The 18,862-nt window shown below is 57.4% G+C and overlaps 5 protein-coding genes across 5 annotated transcripts; 2 read left to right on the top strand and 3 right to left on the bottom strand.

The window, feature by feature from the left end:
* Nucleotides 1-4,173: 4,173 nt before the first annotated feature.
* On the top strand, nt 4,174-8,196 carry CMQ_4387 (cell division control protein; the record flags this gene model as incomplete). The annotated part of the gene is made up of 5 exons (XM_014312543.1): nt 4,174-4,830; nt 4,896-7,277; nt 7,342-7,558; nt 7,627-7,897; nt 8,169-8,196. The coding sequence occupies 5 exons, from the start codon at nt 4,174-4,176 to the stop codon at nt 8,194-8,196; spliced, it is 3,555 nt and encodes a 1,184-aa protein (XP_014168018.1).
* A 672-nt stretch (nt 8,197-8,868) lies between these two features.
* Nucleotides 8,869-11,513, bottom strand: CMQ_4431 (DNA-binding transcriptional regulator; the record flags this gene model as incomplete). The annotated part of the gene is made up of 2 exons (XM_014312587.1): nt 8,869-9,365; nt 9,425-11,513. 2 exons carry the CDS (start codon nt 11,511-11,513, stop codon nt 8,869-8,871), a joined length of 2,586 nt encoding a protein of 861 aa, XP_014168062.1.
* Nucleotides 11,514-12,000: 487 nt separating this feature from the next.
* On the top strand, nt 12,001-13,172 carry CMQ_4815 (aldehyde reductase; the record flags this gene model as incomplete). Its single annotated transcript, XM_014312971.1, has 4 exons — nt 12,001-12,327; nt 12,384-12,504; nt 12,563-13,033; nt 13,099-13,172. The coding sequence occupies 4 exons, from the start codon at nt 12,001-12,003 to the stop codon at nt 13,170-13,172; spliced, it is 993 nt and encodes a 330-aa protein (XP_014168446.1).
* Nucleotides 13,173-13,298: 126 nt separating this feature from the next.
* On the bottom strand, nt 13,299-15,104 carry CMQ_4254 (major facilitator superfamily transporter multidrug resistance; the record flags this gene model as incomplete). Its single annotated transcript, XM_014312410.1, has 5 exons — nt 13,299-13,430; nt 13,490-14,143; nt 14,224-14,718; nt 14,826-14,945; nt 15,009-15,104. The coding sequence occupies 5 exons, from the start codon at nt 15,102-15,104 to the stop codon at nt 13,299-13,301; spliced, it is 1,497 nt and encodes a 498-aa protein (XP_014167885.1).
* Nucleotides 15,105-16,198: 1,094 nt separating this feature from the next.
* On the bottom strand, nt 16,199-18,236 carry CMQ_4825 (autophagy related lipase; the record flags this gene model as incomplete). The annotated part of the gene is made up of 2 exons (XM_014312981.1): nt 16,199-17,956; nt 18,015-18,236. 2 exons carry the CDS (start codon nt 18,234-18,236, stop codon nt 16,199-16,201), a joined length of 1,980 nt encoding a protein of 659 aa, XP_014168456.1.
* Nucleotides 18,237-18,862: the final 626 nt, after the last annotated feature.

The following is an 18,862-nucleotide window of genomic DNA, read 5'->3' as shown; positions in this document are numbered from 1 at the left end:
GTGGACACATCAGAGAGACCACCAGACACCGTGCGAGGAGCTTGTCATTATTAGCACTGCGAATAGAACAGCCCTCGGAACGGCGACTTGGCCCCTTCCGAATTCTCACCGCCCGGATCGACAATCGGGACCCGGAGTGGCTTGTCCGGCTTCGGCGCCTGATGCCCAACACTCCACTGCTCACTCGGCAAGGCACATTGCGCTGTAGCCGCCGCGTTTTTGTGCCTGAGGAAGTATGCGACCCTTGGCGCCATGTGATCGAGTCTGCCCTGTCATCCTTTGGGCTGAAGCGTTGTCTGTGACCGGATGCAGACCTCACCGCTGGAAAGCTGCTTGTCCGTCCTTTCGCTTACAGGAGCAACACTAGTTGTACATGTAAAATTGCACTTGGGCCAAATACGGGATGCCATGGTGCCTCTGGAATCCGGATAACACGGTGGTCAGTGGACCAGAGATGTCTCGGTGATCTCTTTTCGATTCCGTCACAGGTGCTTGCGTTTTACTATTTGGCATAATGTGCAGCTTTGGGCGCTCCTGCTGTGTCACTTTACCCACAACATGTCTGGACCTTTTACTATGTACGGCGACACGTCATGCTTGATTTTACTTGAAACCCTCATAGCTTTCCTTTCTTATTGCGCATTCAACTTGCAGTAGGCCCGTTGCTGTCGTCCTTTTTCAAGAGGCCAGCTGCAATCTGGCGAGAAAAAACAAGTACAGGCGCAGATAGGGGTGGGGATATCGATGATAGTATTTGGTGCTTGTCTGTGAACAAGACACTGGTATCTTACACTACAGAGTTGGGAGTAGCCATACGGTGAGGGAGCATGGTTTCGTCCAAATCCAATTTACGTATTCCGTATAAGCCGGGAACAGAAGATTCCTACCAGCATAGTAAGATACTCTTCTTTAGACCCGACTTTTTCCTTCCTGGCAGCTGTCTGCATGCCATCCCGACCAGATGGGTGGCAAGACTTATCGAATAGGAAGGAGGCTGCAGAGGATTGCAAGATAACCAGCTCATGCGTGTTGTTCAGTAGATAAAATACATTACTACCTGCCGCTTTCTGCGAGGAAATTGGCATCGCCACTCGACTGTGAGCTGGTCCGGTTCTCTCGAGGGAAATATCGGGCATGGTTTCTTGCTTCTCCCTACCTTCATTGCCCAAAACTGGCAAAGTTTGAGTTGGCAGCTCGTGATGCACATATTGGACATGTCGACTTCCCATCATACAGATTTAGCAAGCGGAGATGTCACTACCAACTGGAGCGCCTTGATCCAAACTATTGAATGTGAACGCGAGGACTTGTTCCCCACAACCGCACAGCTTCAGCAGCCTTAGATAGCACCTGCAAGGGCTATCGAACAGAAGGAGGGCGGCCAAGAGACGACATGAGGCACTCCCTCCTCCTACCCGCTTTCCACCCGCGCGGACGGGCGGCCCGTGTTTGTAGTATGCGGGGGAGGCTGACGTACAAGTGGTTCCATTTGTGCTTTATGATCGAACCGTATCACCGATAATGCATCCAGAGAAGCGGGTGACAAGTACTCTGCATTATTCTCCAGCCCCCGACTTGACAGTCGCAATAACCATGCGGGTATCAGGCAACAATGAAGACGGGAAGTGAGAAAGGAGGGAAGAAAGAAAGGAGAGCCGATCTCAATGTGTGGTTGAAGGGCTGGCCGAGCCACGTGAGATGGGACAATACGTGGAGTGATGGGAGGAGAAGAGGGGCGGAGAGAAGGGGCCGAAGAACGATACCAGAACAAGAGGACATCTGAAAGAAGCCAGCAAAGGTGGATAAAAGTCAAGGTGGAAACACATGATACCACCTCAGCCTCTTTCTTTTACGACCGTGGAGGAAGGCAGTTTTTTAGAGCCCGACGGGCAATTGGCAGACAGCAGCAGTTTGCGCTCGGACGAGAAAAGCCTTCCTTAGTAGCCGCACGTCCTGCATCAGAACGCAGGGGAACAGGACAAAGAGCAACTCTCATTCCCCAAGATGCTGCCACGATGGCACACACAGCTGTCGGCTTGGGGGGACCGACACCAAATCAGGCTAGAGTTCGCGTGGACGATGGCTCGTCATTGGCTTGACCTTAGCTTGGTCGACCGGCCAGCTGTTGCTTTTGGTGCTCGTATTTTACGGAGTAAGATACTATCTTTACATATGCAAGGCTCGCGGTCTGCCTGTACAGAGTACATCAGTAGTTTGTTACTGTGCATACGGGCCTTCGCCGATGTCGCCAAGCAGCCCTAACATTGACGGCAATGCTTACATAGTTATTTGCTTAACACAGACGGAGCCTCTGGAAAGTCTGCCTCGCATGGACGGAGGAGAATGTTTGGGGATCGTCCAGCCTCGGGAAATGACGATCATGGGCAAGGGAACGCTAGGAAGGGGTAGCGCGATCCTGGCTGGTTGGAGCTCAGACGTGCGAGGTAAGAAGAGCAAGAAGCAATGAAAGAAGAAAACAAATGAAAAAAAAAAGTACAGAAGGGAGAGGAAGCGTCCCGATGGGCGACATCGCGCGCATCGCGAGCCGTGCGCTGTGCATCATATGCCGCGGGTAGGGGAAGAGGAAGTGAGATAAAGCGTGCCGGTGGGGTTACATAAGTCGAGAAAACCGTTTCTGCTGTTGAAACGCCTAGGCGATAGTGCGAGCCTGGCCCCAAAACGTACCCTGGGGCCTGGGAAGAACGCTGTGAGCTATCCCTTACAAAGTACATTGCGCCGCAAGAGCGACGCTAAGATGCTCTCTCTCACCGTCTCTACCCACTCACAAAACAGACACGCCATCCGCCCCTCCTTTCCCTGACGTGGTGCCCACCCCGATCAAGGCCCCCTCCCCAGTAACTCGTTCCTTCCTCTTTTTGCTACTCGAAGAAGGGAATTTCCAGGTCTTCAATCCGGACGCGACACAGGACACGGCAGGAGCACAGACAAGAAGAAGTGAAAGATTGAAAAGAAGAAAGCGCGAGAAAGATAGCGCATCCTGCAGCTTCATCCCTTGTTTTCCTCCCCCGTCTCGATCTCGAACAGCCTTGACCGATCCTGGCACCTCATTTTGCCCCTCTCACCCTCTCAGCCGGCTGCCGCACATACCCAATAAACCAGGCACTGCAGTAGCACGCAAGGTCGCCCGGGGCCCCCCATCGCCCAATCGCCCAATCGCCCATCCGCGTGTGGTCCTGGCCCTTTCTGGTCCTCCGGCCAGTTTTTTGGACTTTCTTCAGCGTCTGCCCCGAGATAGGCTGCGACTCCGCCGGCTTTCTGCAATTTCCTACATCTTTGCCATCTCCTCGTCCAGACTCCAAACCATCGCCGGCACACGGAAGGCGTACGCGACAGGAGAGAAGGTGGCGATACGCAGGGTGGACTGAGCATCGAGAGCACCGACGACAAGGAGAGCCGAAAAAAGGGGGAGGCCAAAAACGTGAGGGGGCCTAATAAAGAACGACCAAAAGAAAGCAATACCAGCCCGCTTCTCCTTATTCACTGTGGCCGGTATTTTCTCTCTACTGCAAACATAATCCTTCCCCTTCCTCGTGGACGAATTGCGGCCTTTTTCGTCGCAACAGCCACCCTGACTACCCGCCGGCCAGTCCAGTCCTCTAGCCATTCACATACGGCCAGATCTCGCCCGTCCTGCCTGCAGCATTTGCCTTCTGCAGGGCCCCGCACTTGCCAATTTGCCCTGACGAGGCCTTCGGCCGCGACTCGCTTCACGAGCAGCCGATATACACGACCGTTCTCTTTCGCTACTCGGCGTGCTTCTTCACGTTCCGTTCACTTCGCCTTCAGCCACCGCCCCCTTTGCTACTGTCCCTACCCAGACGACTTTGAGATTTTGCACGGCCCCTGGTGCGGTCGGAATTTTTTTTTTTTTTTTAACTTACTGAATACCCTCTTCTCTGCATTGTCTTCTATTTCTACATCTCTTTCTCTGCCCTTTCTCTGGCTCCTTTACTCTGCAATCTGTTGTGGCGAGTACACAATGCTCATGACGCATACCGTGGTTTTGGCTGCAGCTCAGAGTCAGAAGACGCAACTTACGGCACCTTCCGACACAACCAGTTAATAACCACGCTCGACGACGATTGCAAATCGAGCTAGATCTGCGAAAGCCCCTGCACACTTGTCAGCTGCTTGCAGCTTCCGCCCGATCTGATGAACGGCATAGTGAGCACGGCGCCGCCCGGCGCCATGTATGTCCGAGCATTATATGACTACGAAGCCGACGACCGAACCAGTCTGAGTTTCCACGAGGGCGATGTCATCCAAGTCATCACCCAGCTGGAAAGCGGCTGGTGGGACGGCGTTATTAACGGTGTCCGCGGCTGGTTTCCAAGCAACTATTGCCAGCTGATCACCAGCGCAGACGAGCTGCCAGAGTCCGAGCAAAATGGCGTCGGCGTGGCCGATCACGTGGACGAAGACATGGAGGAGGATGTCTACGAGGAAGGCTTTGACGATGACGACGATGAAGCCGACGATCTCACCAATCTTCCTCTGGAGGGAACCGACTCCAACGTGAGCCGGTCTGGTGCCGACTATTGGATACCACAAGCAACGCTCGACGGCCGACTGTTTTACTACAACACCATGACCGGCGAGAGTTGCATGGAATTGCCGCTTGAGTCGCCGACACAGATTGCCGAGAGCGGTCCACGCGATCGCATGAACATCAACATCCCCGAGCGGACTCGGCCGCCCCCCGAGCTGATGGCGAGAGGGCTCACACAGAACGAGGACGAAGACTCGGACGCGAATTCCGCATCCGAAATGGAGGGCGAATCTCTCTTGATGGGATCCAGAAGTTCCATTGTACGTATTGCCTGTCCCGAATACTTCCATGCTCTCGATCTGTCTTCCATTAACTGGTTCATCAGCTTCGCAACAACAGCCGTTCTTTCACCAGGGATGGCATCTCTCCTACCGTGTCAATGGACTCATTGAACGGGCATTCCCCCACCCGAGGAAGAAATGTATCAGCCGGCTATGCTGGTGGTGATGTCTTCAATGGCCCGCACATCCCCCTCACCCAGACGCCCATAATAGCGTCGGCGACCTCTTTTACATCGGCAGCTTTCCCCCTGCCAACTGCCACCGCCATTCCTCGCTCGTTTTTCGACGACGGCACAGTAAAGTCTCTGTCCTGGAGCCGGCTCGTGAACAGCATGCGGGACTCCATTGATCGCTACCGTGACGCCATCACGTCTAATAACCGCTCCGAATATGTAGCGCGTGCCGAGGACATCTCAGATCACTTGCGCCTCCTTCTTGCCGCTGGGTCTGGAACCACCGACAACCATTCGGGCCAACCATCCATTATCTCCACAAACAAGGCATTGTACCCCCACTTCCGGGATATGATGTCGAAGTTCTCCAAGCTTGTTATCTCGTCTCACATTGCTGCTGCGGATTGGCCGAATGCCGAGTCTGTGCAAAAGTGTCTCCAGGAAGCCGATGGTGTTCTCTCGGGCGTTTACAGCTACGTCGAGGTTGCCCGCCAGCAACGAGGGGAAGAAATTCCCCGCCTGTTCCCAGGATTTATCATTGGAAGCAGTACGGGTGGCGGCTGGCAAAATAACTCTCTGGGGCTTAGCGATCCCATCACATCCAACTTTCTCGATGACGACGAGGGCACAACCGAGCCAACTGCCACTCTGGACGGCAAGTTATTGGAGCGGCTGGACGAGTCGAAGCGCATGCTTGTATCAAGCATCCGTGAGCTGGACAAATACCTTACCATGACGGACAAGATTGTGACGCCGTTCAAGCACGAAGTCATTGGTAACAATGTCTGCATAGCTGGTGGGAAGGTGTTGGAAATGTTCAAGCCGTGGATAGCCATGATCGAATCGATCGACCTGTCTGTTCTCGGTAACAGCTTCCAGACCCCGCAACTTGGCGACTTCAGCGCGAACAAACAGAGTCTGTACGATAACATCTCCGACCTTATTCTTGGCTGCCAGGCTGTCGCAGGACCGTTGGCCGACGAGTGGGCAGAGGTTCGTGGCGAGGCGCTGGAAAACCGCCTGGAATACGTACGACAGTGTGCTCGGGCTCTTGAGACGAACTCATCCCACATCGGCTTCTCGCTGCAGCTCCTGTCCGAGCAGGTACAGATAAACCTGCAGCAAAGGGCCGAGATGCAGGCTCGTGAAGACCACATGATGTCACGCGAATCAATGCGTCGCGACGAGTCGGGACCCTACATGTCCTCGGGCTCGACCATTGCACCGTCTATCAGTTCAATGAGCTCTGCAGCAACAGTGATTCATCAAAGGACCGAGTCCCGAGGCATTGGTTCTCGCCCTACGGTCATGCATTCGCAATCTTACTCCGAAGGCTTGGACTCGCCGCCTCAAACTTACCGCAAGGCTGGCGATTACTCGAAGCTGAAGAAGTTGCTTGGTGAGGATCCATCGCCCCAGGCTATGGGCGACGAAATTCCGGACTTTTTGCGACTTGACTACGAAAATGATATCTCTTGGGATCTGAAGGCACAGCCTCCCCAGGTCAAGGGCGGTTCTCTCTTTGCGCTGGTGGAGCAGCTTACCCGCCACGACAAGCTCGACTCCAGCTTCAACAATACCTTCCTACTGACCTACCGGTCTTTCACCTCGGCGCGGGAGTTATTTGAGCTTCTGGTGAAGCGGTTCAGCATCCAGCCGCCAGAAGGCCTGACATCGGGCGAGAGCGAGCAGTGGCGCGACCGAAAGCAGAAGCTCATTCGATTCCGTGTGGTCAACATCATTAAGAACTGGTTCGACAACTTCTGGATGGAGGACGTGAGCCTGGAGGAGACGAAGCAGCTCATTATGGCCGTGTACGCATTTGCGCGGGACACGGTCAAGTCGACAGAGACGCCCGGTTCTGCGCCGCTTATGGCAGTGCTGGACCAACGGCTTAACGGCAAGGATTCTGGTGCTAGACGCCTGATTCAGACGCTGAACCAGAACACCCCCTCGCCGATCATGCCGAAGAACATGAAGAAGCTCAAGTTCCTCGACATTGACGTGACGGAATTTGCGCGGCAGTTGACGATTATCGAGTCTCGTCTCTATGGCAAGATCAAGCCGACGGAATGCCTCAACAAGACCTGGCAGAAGAAGGTTGGCGAGGGGGAGCCAGAGCCGGCGCCAAACGTCAAGGCCCTGATTCTTCACTCCAACCAGATGACTAACTGGGTGGCGGAGATGATCCTGGCACAGACGGATGTGAAGAAGCGGGTGGTTGTCATCAAGCACTTCGTCGCTGTTGCAGACGTGCGTCCTTGCCCCTTTCAATTGTTCAGCCCCGACTGAGGGACACGTGCTAACCAAAGTGTAGAAATGCCGAGGACTAAACAACTTTTCGACGTTGACGTCAATTATTTCGGCACTTGGTACGGCGCCTATCGCGCGTCTCAAGCGGACATGGGACATTGTGCCCCAGAAATCACAAGCGACCCTAGAGAGCATGCGGAAATTGATGGCTAGCACGAAGAACTTTGGCGAGTACAGAGAGGCTTTGCATGTCGCAAACCCACCCTGTATTCCCTTTTTTGGTAAGGCGTTCCGGCTGGTTTGGACCTAGAGGGCATCGCGGTTGGTCTGCTAACAAGGTGCCACACAGGTGTTTATCTGACGGACCTCACGTTTATCGAGGACGGCATTCCGTCCATTATCAAGAAGACGAACCTGATCAACTTTGCGAAGCGAGCCAAGACGGCGGAGGTGATCCGCGACATCCAGCAATACCAGAACGTGGCATACCTGCTGCAGCCGGTGTCTGAGCTGCAAGACTACATTTTGAGTAACATGCAGGCTGCGGGCGACGTGCACGAGATGTACGACAAGAGCTTGCAAGTAGAACCTCGTGAACGCGAGGACGAGAAGATAGTGAGGTATGTGACGGTAGCTCGAATGCTACACCAGCAGCAATAAGGGATGATCGGCACAGCTATAGAGGCTGCTAGCAGCTCAGGACTTTTCTACACCGTTTTTTACCATTCCCTTTCCCTTCTGTGGTGGCGTGAGAGTATGTGTGACTCGTGCACTCATGTTCAAATGTATCCACAATCACATGCCGCGTCGCGACCCCCTGGCCTTGAAATAGATGGGGAAGGATTAAAAACAAGGTCACGCTGCTAATCTAAGCTCTGTTTTGAATAATAGGGTTTTGGCCGAGTCTGGTTTCCTATGAGTGATGAGGTGATGCTGCAGGCCTCTGTCTCTTGGGTGGACCAACCGGATCGGCAGACGACGCAACATCAACAGAGAAGACGGACGGGCTTCAGCGCTACGGCGTTGGTGCTAGCATTGGTGCCTGTTGGTGAGCCTGACTCGCTATGTAGCGCGACTGACGGTCGAATCGCGCCAAGCTTAGCGCTTCGGGTTGCCCAAGATAGCATGACTGGACGCTGCTATCTAGGAGGACGGCAGGAGACAATACAAATACTGTTCAATCGTCTGGAGGGCTTTCTGCTTCTGTGTCGCTCTCTTTTTCTTTGTGCATGACAACTAATGCTAGATGGAGCGCCTGTGACTTCGGTGGGAGAGAGCATGAAGCAGATGATATAAGCGGACTTGTTTTTTCCAGGCTGGCCGGCGATAATAGGATTTGGGGGGACTCATTTGGCTTATAATTTTCTTTCTACACATCATTGCCGTCTGTGCTCCTCCCGTGCCCCAGTCCTGTTCCTGTTTTCCGTCTTGGGCCCTTTCTATTGGCCTGGCATATCAAGGATACGAGGGGAAATTGGTCGCGGGAGTTGAAGGGGGTTCCTCTAGTTTCATTGGTAGACTTTCTCCTATCCCCCAATAAACACCTGTTTTTGTCGTGGAGTCTATTCTGGTATCGTAATTCTATCTTATCTCACATCGCGTCTAGGACAGACAGGGCTCCGTCTGTCTGTGCCGTGGTTGCAGGAGCAGGATCGGCGCCAGTGCTTGTGGGCGCAGCCGCGTCCTGGACCTCCTGTTTAGGCTGCGGTGCCTCGGCCGATCTGTCCGTTTTGTCCGTTTTGTCCGTCGTCTCGGGCACGTCCGTTTTAGCCTGATCCGTTTTGCCATCCGGTTTGTCGTCCGTCTTGCCGCCCGTCTCGTCGCCAACGGTCCGGCTAGCCTGATCGCCATTCAGGCCCTTCTTCTTGACCTTGCTCGCGTCCAGGAAGCCGTCGGGCACGCCGGCGGCTGCGCATGCCACACCCGGCCCAGCCCAAGCGCCGACCAGTCGGCTCCACCGGTAATCGCCGCGGACCAGCTTCCGGATCTCCTTGTAGGCGTAGCTGTTATAGAACGGCAGGCCCGTCTGCACGTCCCGGTAGCGCGCAGGGTAGCCGGTGATGCTGCAGAGCGGTGCTTGCGCCGGTTCTAGACGGTCAGCAGACGGGACAGAAACGGGAGAGGAACACGAGCGAGAGGAAACGTACTTCCAATCTTGGCCATCCGCCGGCCAAACAGAACCTGCATCTGCACCTGCCTGTCCTTGAGCGCGTCCTCGTCAAAGTTTTGCAGCACGATGCAGGTGCGCGTGATGCGTCCGTCAATGTCGGCTGCAGCAGCAGATGCGCCATCCTGCTGGTCTGGCGGCGGCTGCACTTGGTCTTTGTCGGCAGATGGTGTCATCGGCTCCTTGGCAGGTGAGCTGGCCGGAGGGACGGGAGGTAGTGGCATGGTTGCCTGCGCAGTGGCCTGCACGTCAGGTTTGGTATCTGCCTCGGACAGGGACGGAGCCGCTTGTGATGGTGAGGGCAGCACGACAGGCTGAGCGCCATCGGGGACAAGTGGCACTGCCAGAGGTTCTGGCACGGGCATCGGCTTCTCTGCTGCTGGCAGTCGTTGTGCATCTGACGACGGGTCTTGGGACGACATCGGCTGCACAGGAGGAACGGCATCGGACATGGGCGTGTCGGCGGTGGCCTCGGGAGGTGTTGGCATGTCGATCGGCATGAATACGGCTTGGCTGTACTCGGCATCGAGTCGTGTCGGTTGGGCCGGTTCTGTGGTTTCTGGCAGGGTCTCTGACAGTGTCTCTGGCGGCTTTCCGTCCTTGACCGGCTGGTCTGCCTCGGCTGATTCTCCCTTGCTGTCTCTGCTCTCGTCTTGAAGTGCGGCTGTCTTGTCTGGATGCTCTGTCGTCGTCTCGGCCGTCTTCGTCTTGCTTGCCTCTTCCTCGGCCACCTTTTCCGCCATTTCCGCCTTTTCTGCCTCTGCTTTTGCTTCTGCGGCCTCTCTTGCCGCGGCCTCCTTTGCCGCGGCCGTCTGTCGTTTCTTGCGCGGTGCCTTCTCCTCGATTGAGACCATGCGGCCAGCGTGTCTGAGCAGCAGGCTATTCTGGCCGCTGTGCCCATCCTGACCGCTGCTGCCTCCACCATCACCAGTGCCAGCCGCACCGAGCGCCAGCTCGACGATGCCGCTCCAAAACGTCACGACCGGCCCCTCGAGCGTGCGGTTGTACATGGCGGCCAGCTTGGCGGCACGGTCGGCCTCGCGCAGCTTTTCGGCCTCCTCCCACGTGTTGAGGCTGCGCGTGTTGGTCTGCTCGACGACGGCCGCCGCCGCCAGCCGCTGCGCCTGAGTCAGCGGCGGCTTCCGGTTGGCCTCGGCGCGCTGCTGCTTCTTGGCCATGACGGCCAGCTGGCGCACGCGTCGCCGCTCGCGCTCAGCCATCTGCTGGTGCAGCTGCTCCTTGCTGATGCGCGTGGTCGCCCGCGCAGACGAACGTGTCGGCGCGTCCGTCACCGACGGCAGCCAACTGGTGCGCTCGCTCTTCTTGCGTCGTCGGGCTGCTGCCGCAGACTCGGTCGGTGTCGTCGTTGTCGGTGTTGTCGTCGCGACTGTCGTCGTCTGGTCGCCCCCTCCGGCGATGCGCACCTTTTTGCGGAAACGTGCCGGAATGGCTGCCTGGGCTCGTCGCTTGCGTGCCGCCAGCTTCCGCTCTCGCTCCCGCCTCTCCAGCTCCCGCTCGCCTGCCAGATTGTCCGCACCTCCACCGCCACTGCCGCCACCGTCGTCCTCGTCGTCCTCGTCGTCCCCGCTCGAGTCCATGTGCATGTCTGAGCCGTCGTCGTCGTCATTCCCGCGGACAACGCCACCGCCCGTCCGGCTCCCGTCATCGTCATCGTCATCGTCTTCATCGTCATCTTCGTCGTCGCCTCCGCCCTTGTCCTTCTCGTCTAGAGACCAGCCGTCGTCGTCTTCGTCCTCGGCAAACAGAAGCTCCAGGTCCGAATCATTGCCGCCTCCACCGTCGCCAGCAGCCACCCCGCCAGCCGACGCACCCATGCTCGCCAGAAGGCTCTTCATACGGTTGCCTGCTGTCGTCCGCCGTGCCCGTCCTGTGGCCAGCCATTCGATCTTCTCGGCGGGCGCCTTGGATTTGCTCATCTTCTCCGAGTCGCTGTCGTCGCTGCTGCTGCTCTCACTGCCCGGGTCTGAGAGGCTCGACAGCTCCGACATCTCCGTATCGGCCATCGTCTCAGCAGACGGCCGCGCGTCGATTCCCGATGCGGCGGCCATGTTTGTGCAGGAATGCGTTGTCGTCTACATCTCTCGTGATCGCGTCGACATTTTGGCTCACGAACTCCTACGCAGAAGTCCCCACTTCAACAGCTTCTTATCGGAAGAGTCACGTGACTAAATGCGGCTCTCCTCGCATTTTTAGCCCAATCTCGATTTAGCCGATTTGGACCACCGCGATTACTCAACAAAGTCCTAAATCTTGCAATGTGGGAAAAAGGATTCAACGGCCGGAAGCTTGCTGTCATGAACAGAGCACGCCACCGACTTCGGTGTCCATCGGCACTACACGCACATTACCAAGCAGATGGCTCAATTTCGGACAATCCTACGTCACTTACCAAGTGCGAAAAGCTTTCCGACTTTCATTAGGACCCCTCCTCGTGCCCCTCCTTGCTCTCTCTTCTTCCATCTTCACTCTCCTCACTCCATTCAATCTCCATCGATTCGCATTTTAACTGCCTTTCAGCACCATACATTTGCCACCATGTCTCAGGGAAAGACGACGACGTTGAGCTCCGGCCACAAGATCCCACAGCTAGGCTACGGTACCTGGCAAGCTGCTCCGGGTGAGGTGTCTGCCGGCGTCTACGAGGCGCTCAAGGTCGGCTACCGCCACCTCGATCTCGCCAAGATCTACCAAAACCAGGCCGAGGTGGCCCAGGGCATCAAGAAGGCCCTGGCCGAGGTGCCCGGCCTTAAGCGCGAGGACATCTTCATCACGTCCAAGCTGTGGAACAACAAGCACCACCCGGATGACGTTGAGGCTGCTCTCGACGACACTCTGGCCGAGCTGGAGCTGGATTACCTTGACGTGAGTGCTATTGTCGTCCTTTTTGTGCTTGTCATTTTCTCACTCTGACCTCTCAGCTCTACCTCATCCACTGGCCGGTTGCCTTTGCTCGCGGCGAGAACCTGTTCCCCGTCGACCCCAAGGACAACAGCAAAGCTGCCCTGCTAGAGAGCGTCTCCATTGTGGACACGTGGAAGGGTATGTCTGGGTGTTCCTCTTGTCTATCTCTGTCTCGAGCGACGTTCTGACCGCACAGCCGTGACCAAGCTGCCCAAGTCCAAGGTTCGCAGCGTCGGCGTGGCCAACTTCAACATTGAGCAGCTCGAGACCATCATCAAGGCAACCGGTATCACGCCGGCCGTCAACCAGGTCGAGCGCCACCCGCGACTGCAGGTCCTCGACCTCGTCAAGTACAGCGCCGAGAAGAACATCCACATCACGGCCTACTCGGCCTTTGGCAACAACTCCGAGGGCCTGCCGCTGCTCGTGGCCAACGACGAAATCAAGGCCGTGGCCGACCGCCTGTCCAAGGCACAGTCCAAGACCATCACGCCCGCCCAGGTTATCCTCGCCTGGTCCCAGATTGGCGGCCACAGCGTCATCCCCAAGTCCGTCAAGGCCGCCCGCATCCTGGAGAACTTCCAGGAGATCGAGCTGGACGCCGAAGCCGTCACTGCGCTGAACAAGCTGGGCGCGCAGCCGAAGCGCTTCAATATTCCTGTTTCCTGTACGTCGTCTCAGCTTCCAGGTACCGTGCTGCTGGACGAATGCTGACAAACCTGACAAACACAGACAAGCCATCGTGGGACATTGACGTCTTCGGCGAGGAGGCCGAGAAGAAGACCACACACAAGGTCATCTTGTAAGGTGAAAATGAACAAAGAGCGGGAGCGCATTATGGGTGTCACACATGTATATACGTATTAGACACAGAGTAGATGAAACTGTAATTAACGTGTTTCGGCCTTCTCACTATCATCCATGTTCTATGATCAGGCCAACGCTGGCTGCTTCCGCCAGCAATGTCCTTTCCACTGGAGCGCCATAGTCGGCAAGAGGGACACGGCGACGAGCAGGCCGAGAGGGATGCCGAGACTGCGGACGAGGCCGATGTTGGCCAGCATCTGGGGAACCAGAAGGGTCCGATAAAGCCCCAGGTCTGGCGGACAAAGGTGATGAAGACGCCGATGCTGGCCGCCTCGTGGCGGTAGCAGTCGACGGCGTACGTGATGAGGACGGTGGTGATGATCTGGTTGCCGGCCGAGGCGATGGCGGCGCCGATGAGCGGCGTGACGTTCCAGCGATGACCGGCATGGTCGATCTGGACGAGGAAGATGACGACGCCGCAGACGACGAGGGCATAGCCGACATAGCTGAGCCAGAGGCGGTATTCGGGCGCGGGAAAGTGGCCACGACGATGGCGTCGCCACATCCACCGATCCGACATGCGGCCGCCAAGCTGCTCGCCCAGCAGTGTGCCGATGACGAGGCTGACGTTCTGCAGTCCGACCTGCTCGGCGTTCTGGCCGAACCGCTCCGGGAAGAGCTGTGGCAGCTCGAGCGAGATCAGGATCCCGCCCCAGAGGAAGACCATCGCGTAGGCCGCCGCCGGAATCAGAACGCACGGCCGCAGCGCCATGGCCAGCGGCCGCACAAAGTCGGCCACCCGCAGCGGCGTGTGGTCGATGCGGCCAAATCGCAGGTAGCGGGCCACAAAGGAGGACGGCCGGCTGGGGGGGGTCGTCTGCTCGACATGGGGCCGGTTGGCAATGTAGCGGGTCTCGGGGCCCAGGAAGAGGTAGAGGACAAGCTGGCCAGCGTTGATCTGGACTGTCAGCTGGATGGACAGAATGGAGGAAAGTCCAATTCAGAAAGAAAAGAGAAAGGACGACAAGGTCACGTGACGAGTACACTCACCATCGCCAACACCCAGTACACCCACCGGTAGCCGACGCGGTAGGCCACAAAGCCAAAGATCAGCGGCGCCACCGACACGCCCAGCGTGGCCATGGTCGCCCAGACGCCCATGTAGAGGCCGCGGTCGCGCCGGAAGAATGTCTCGGACACGACGCCGCTGCCGATCGACAGCGGCGGCGAGATGAAAAAGGCCGTCAGCGCGCGGCAGAGACCCATGGTGCCGTACGACCGGCTCTCGGCACAACCGATGTTGCACACGAGACTGCACGCGAGCGACAGCAGAAAGACCGGCCGTCGGCCGTACGCCTGCGAGAAGGGCCGCCAGAACAGAGGCGCGCCGCCGAGGACAGCAATCTGCAGCGACGTCAGGTAGCTGGCCTGCTGCACGGAGACGTCCAGGTCGGCCGCGATCGCCACAAAGGACGGCTGGATGCTGGCGGCTGTGAAGGTGGACATCATGGCGTGGAACGCGACCAGCACAAGGTTGACTATTTTCTGTTGATGTTAAATTTTTTTATTTTTTTTGTTCTTTCTTTCTTTCTTTCTTTTTCTCTTCATTCCTTTCTTCTTTCTCTTTCTCGTCTGTTCTCCCTCCCACTCACCTTCCTCTGACCCCAATTCAACGGGTCTTCGTCGTCCATAGCCGGGATCGGATCCAGATCAGTCGTGCCATGGCGTTGCATCAGATAGGCCTGGTGCTCGGGCGAGAGAACGGGCTCATCCTGGGAAGACTAGAGGCGGCGTCAGCATGCCCCGGCCAGAGCACGAAGCAGAACACCACGTACTCCGTATTCGACATGCTCGCTCTTATTGGGAACGGCCACTGCCTCCATCTCCTTGCTGGCCGCGGCCTCAGACCGGACGACCTCTGTGCTCGACATTCTGTCACTGTAAATCTTTTCCGTTTCCTTGAGCCGCCCTTCGGTTAACAAGAAAGCCAGGACCGGGCAGCATCGACACCCTTTATACACCGCCCATCCCTGCCTGCTGTCACCCTGAGGAGCCCCGGATGTTCCCCGCGAGCCGACCGACCTATACCCGCAGCCTCTTATTCCCCGTACTTACCCCAGATTCCCCCGCTCTCTGGTGGGCCCAATGCATTTGCTGCTACTATGTACTCCGCGTCGTCTTATGCCCCACATATTGTGCTCTCTGCTGACCGGTTGCTGGTTGAGCTGGTCCCGTAGAATCTGCCGCTTGGCCTGGCTCCCTTCATGCGGTCCTTGCGGCTGCCAGACTCCTAGCGCTTCGGCAAGCACACGTCGGCATCACATCCCGCGCTGCAGACTTCGGGGCTCGCTCCCCTGTGAAGACCGGCCTGGATTTATGGACGAACTTGCGAGAGTGCAGGAACTTGTCTTTTATCCGTGGACAGCTAGCATTGGAAATGCTGCCTCTCCACAGTCATCATTCCTTCCTCCACATAAATGGCTGTCTGTCTCTGTCCGTTCAGCCGATAAGCACTCATGTCCAGGCCTCACCGGCAGCAGCCGGCTAGGGAATGCCACGTCAGAATCTGCCAAGGAGAACCGGACAGTTTTTCCCGGAATTCGCTTGCAGGAATGCGGGATCAAAATATTGGGGTAGTATTGGACCCAAGCTTTATCTCGGCATATGTCGCAGTTCGACCAGGTCGGAGCGTGGTGGATAAGTTCAAGACCACCGATTGGTGAAATATCATCCATGTGTATTTGTATGGTTGTATGCATTGATAATAGCATAGGACAGGATACAATCTATGCGCAGAAACAGACAGGTCCTCCCTCCAGAAAGCAAGTCAAGACTGAAATACCAAAGGCAAAAACAAACATGCGGATACTGTTCCCTCAAGACGCCCCCATATAGTCCATGCGACACAGTCAAAGTCACTCGCATCTCTTCCAATTGCTGCTCCGTCTTGTCATGCTGTAAGAAAGAGAAGCAAAGAAAAGTCTAATTAGATAAGGCAGATAGATAGCCCCTGCACTGCCTGTCACTATAGTTCGTCCAGGTTCTCCCAGTCTTTGCAGAAGCCGAGCCAGCTCCGCCGCAGACATCGGTGCTTTGGCTTGACAGGCGGCGATTGCGTTGGCAGAGCGCCAGCCGGCGGAGCCGTGATTGCGTGAGTTGGCGCCAGCTGCGTTGATGTGGCTGTCAGCACGCCTGTGGTCGCGTTCGTCGCAGCCGGCGGGTCCAGACAGCCCCAGAAGCGACCGGGCGTCGCACACGACGTCTCCGTGGCCGTGGTGGTGGCGTGAGGCGTTGTCGTCGTCGTCGTCGTCGTCGATGTCGCCGGCGGCGTCGGGTCGTCCTTGCAGCCCCAAAACCGACCGGGCGTCTTGCACGTGGTGGTGGCTGTGGTAGTGGTGGCCTCGTCGGTGGTGGTGGCCTCGATCGACGTCGTAGTGGTCGTGGCCGTCGTGGCCGTCGTGGCCGTTGAGGCACCGGTGGTCGTCGTCTCGTCCAGACATCCCCACCAGCCCGGCGTCTTGCAGGTCTCGGTGCGTGTGCGTGTCTGCGACGTGGTGGACGACGAGGTCGCTGACGTGGTGGTGCGCTCGGTGCCGTTGCTCTCAAATATCTTCCAGCCGGCACAGTCGCGGCACTCGGGCGTAAACTTGCACTGCGGCACACTGTCGTACTTGCGCAGCACGTCGTTGATGACGGTGTGGATCTTGTGCGTCCCCACGCCGACGCGCCAGCCCAGATCGGCCACCACGTCGTACACGCATTCGTAGCCCGTGTGGCAGGCTGTCTCCAGCGCATACCCGGCATACGAGCACGTGGCTGTGGCGCCGTTGCACGTGCCGATGTAGATCGGATCGGCCGTGTGGCCGACGTGGAACGTGCCCGTGTGCTGGCGCGACTGTGGCCGGTTGGGGTCGGCGCCGGGTGGCACCGGCAGGCCGAGACGGCTGGCTGCAAGCGCCTCCGGAACGGCCTGGAATGTCACCGCCGGGTGGCCGTACGTCAGGCCCAGAAACGAGCTCAGCGCGCCGCCCAGCGAATGGCCCGTCAGCCACACGTTCGAGCCAGGGTACAGCTGCGTGATGTTGGTGTACAGCTCCCGGGCGGCCATGTAGTAGCGGTTCTCGTCGTGCAGCGCCTGGCGCACACACGTGTTGTTGCAGGCATACGTCCCCGTGGCACAGTTGCACACCTGCCGATAAGTCCACTGACCCTGCTGCCCGCAGCAGCAACTGAAGAACAGGTTGTCGTTCTCCTTGTCATTGGTCGTCGTGCCCTCGCCATCGAATACGGCGAGCGACGTACCCTTCAGCCCAATCACAATCGTCGAGTTGGTCTCGTCGGCAAACACATGACCACGCAGCCCATCGCCCTCCCAGCCAAAGTCACCGCTGCGGTTGTACGGATTCCCAACGTCGAACCAGTCCGCCAGGTCGGGCGTCTCGACATAGGCGTTGGACGCCATGTAGGCCATGTTCAGCACCGTGTCCTTGTCCGTGATGTTGGGCGACGACACGCTGTCCACCGTCCACGCGTCTGGAGACAATACGGCCACGTAGCCACGCTCTCGCGCCATCGCTACCATCGGGTCGACCACACTGGGCCGGCGGTCGACCAGCCGCTCTATCGAGGACGCATGGCTCTTTGCGCGCAGCGTCGGAAGCCGCTCACGGGCATAGCCATCTGCGGCATCGAGCCATACCTCAGCGTCGCGCTGATGAACGTCCATCTTCCGATGGAGTTTGGGGTATTGATGAGTGCCATGGTGATAGATATGGCGTAGCGTCTGTGAAGATACCGAGTCAGCCACACAGATATCCAAGGACGCAGGGGAGGTCACGCACAAACACATGGTCGGCCGGTGCTGGCGGCTCCGGAGACAGTATAGGCCCGGAAGGCGGTAAGGGAAGGACGAGCTGTTCGGACGCCTTGTCGGTGGCGACGGCTGAGCTCAGAGGAACGGCCGAGATGGCAAGGAAGGAGAGCAGAACTTTTGCTGTGACTCTGCCAGCAGACCTGCATCGACCTCTGCTGTCTGGGTGTGATGCAAAGCGATGGGGAGCCATGTCGGTGGCGATGCCCTGACGGCAAGGGGAAACGAGACAGAGGCGAGACCAGGCCGATGAGTATAGACTGGTTCGTCTGGTCGTCTGGTTGTCTGGCTGTTTGCAGTGTGTTGCTTCGCTCCTCTCTCGTCCTTGGTTTGATGACAGGGACCGCAGATAAACAGCAGCAAGAAGCACCAGAGCTGCACGGCAGAGGGAGCGAAGGAAGAAGGATGAATGAATCGTGGCTGTCGGGGGGAATCGCCCGTGACGAGTCGTCAGGTGGACCCTGTTATGACGGCAGAGCAGCGATAACGGGAGAGATTAGACCGCCTCTTGTTGGGCTGGGGCAAAAGGGTGCTGCCTGATAGTGGCCTAGTCTCGGTGCACGTGATGCGCCACTCCCTGCAGCATGCATGGATTGCCATCCGCAGAGTAACGGCTCCAGGATCGAGAGAGATAGCCGAGGTGATGGCCAGCCCCTTTGTGCATGCGGTGAGCTCAGGTTGCACGGTGCAAGAGTCTGCTCGACGCGAACGCGTACGGCACGGAGCTTGTTGTGCGCCGCATGTATCTTATCCTACTCCGTATTACTCCATACCTGATACGCATAGTGCAACTTTATAGGGCACTTCAGCGGACATAGC

This window comes from Grosmannia clavigera (assembly GCF_000143105.1).
Source record: "Grosmannia clavigera kw1407 unplaced genomic scaffold GCSC_97, whole genome shotgun sequence".
Taxonomy (NCBI): Eukaryota; Fungi; Ascomycota; class Sordariomycetes; order Ophiostomatales; family Ophiostomataceae; genus Leptographium; species Leptographium clavigerum.
Note: the sequence above shows the minus strand (reverse complement) of the source record. Positions and strands in the feature narration are given on the sequence as shown.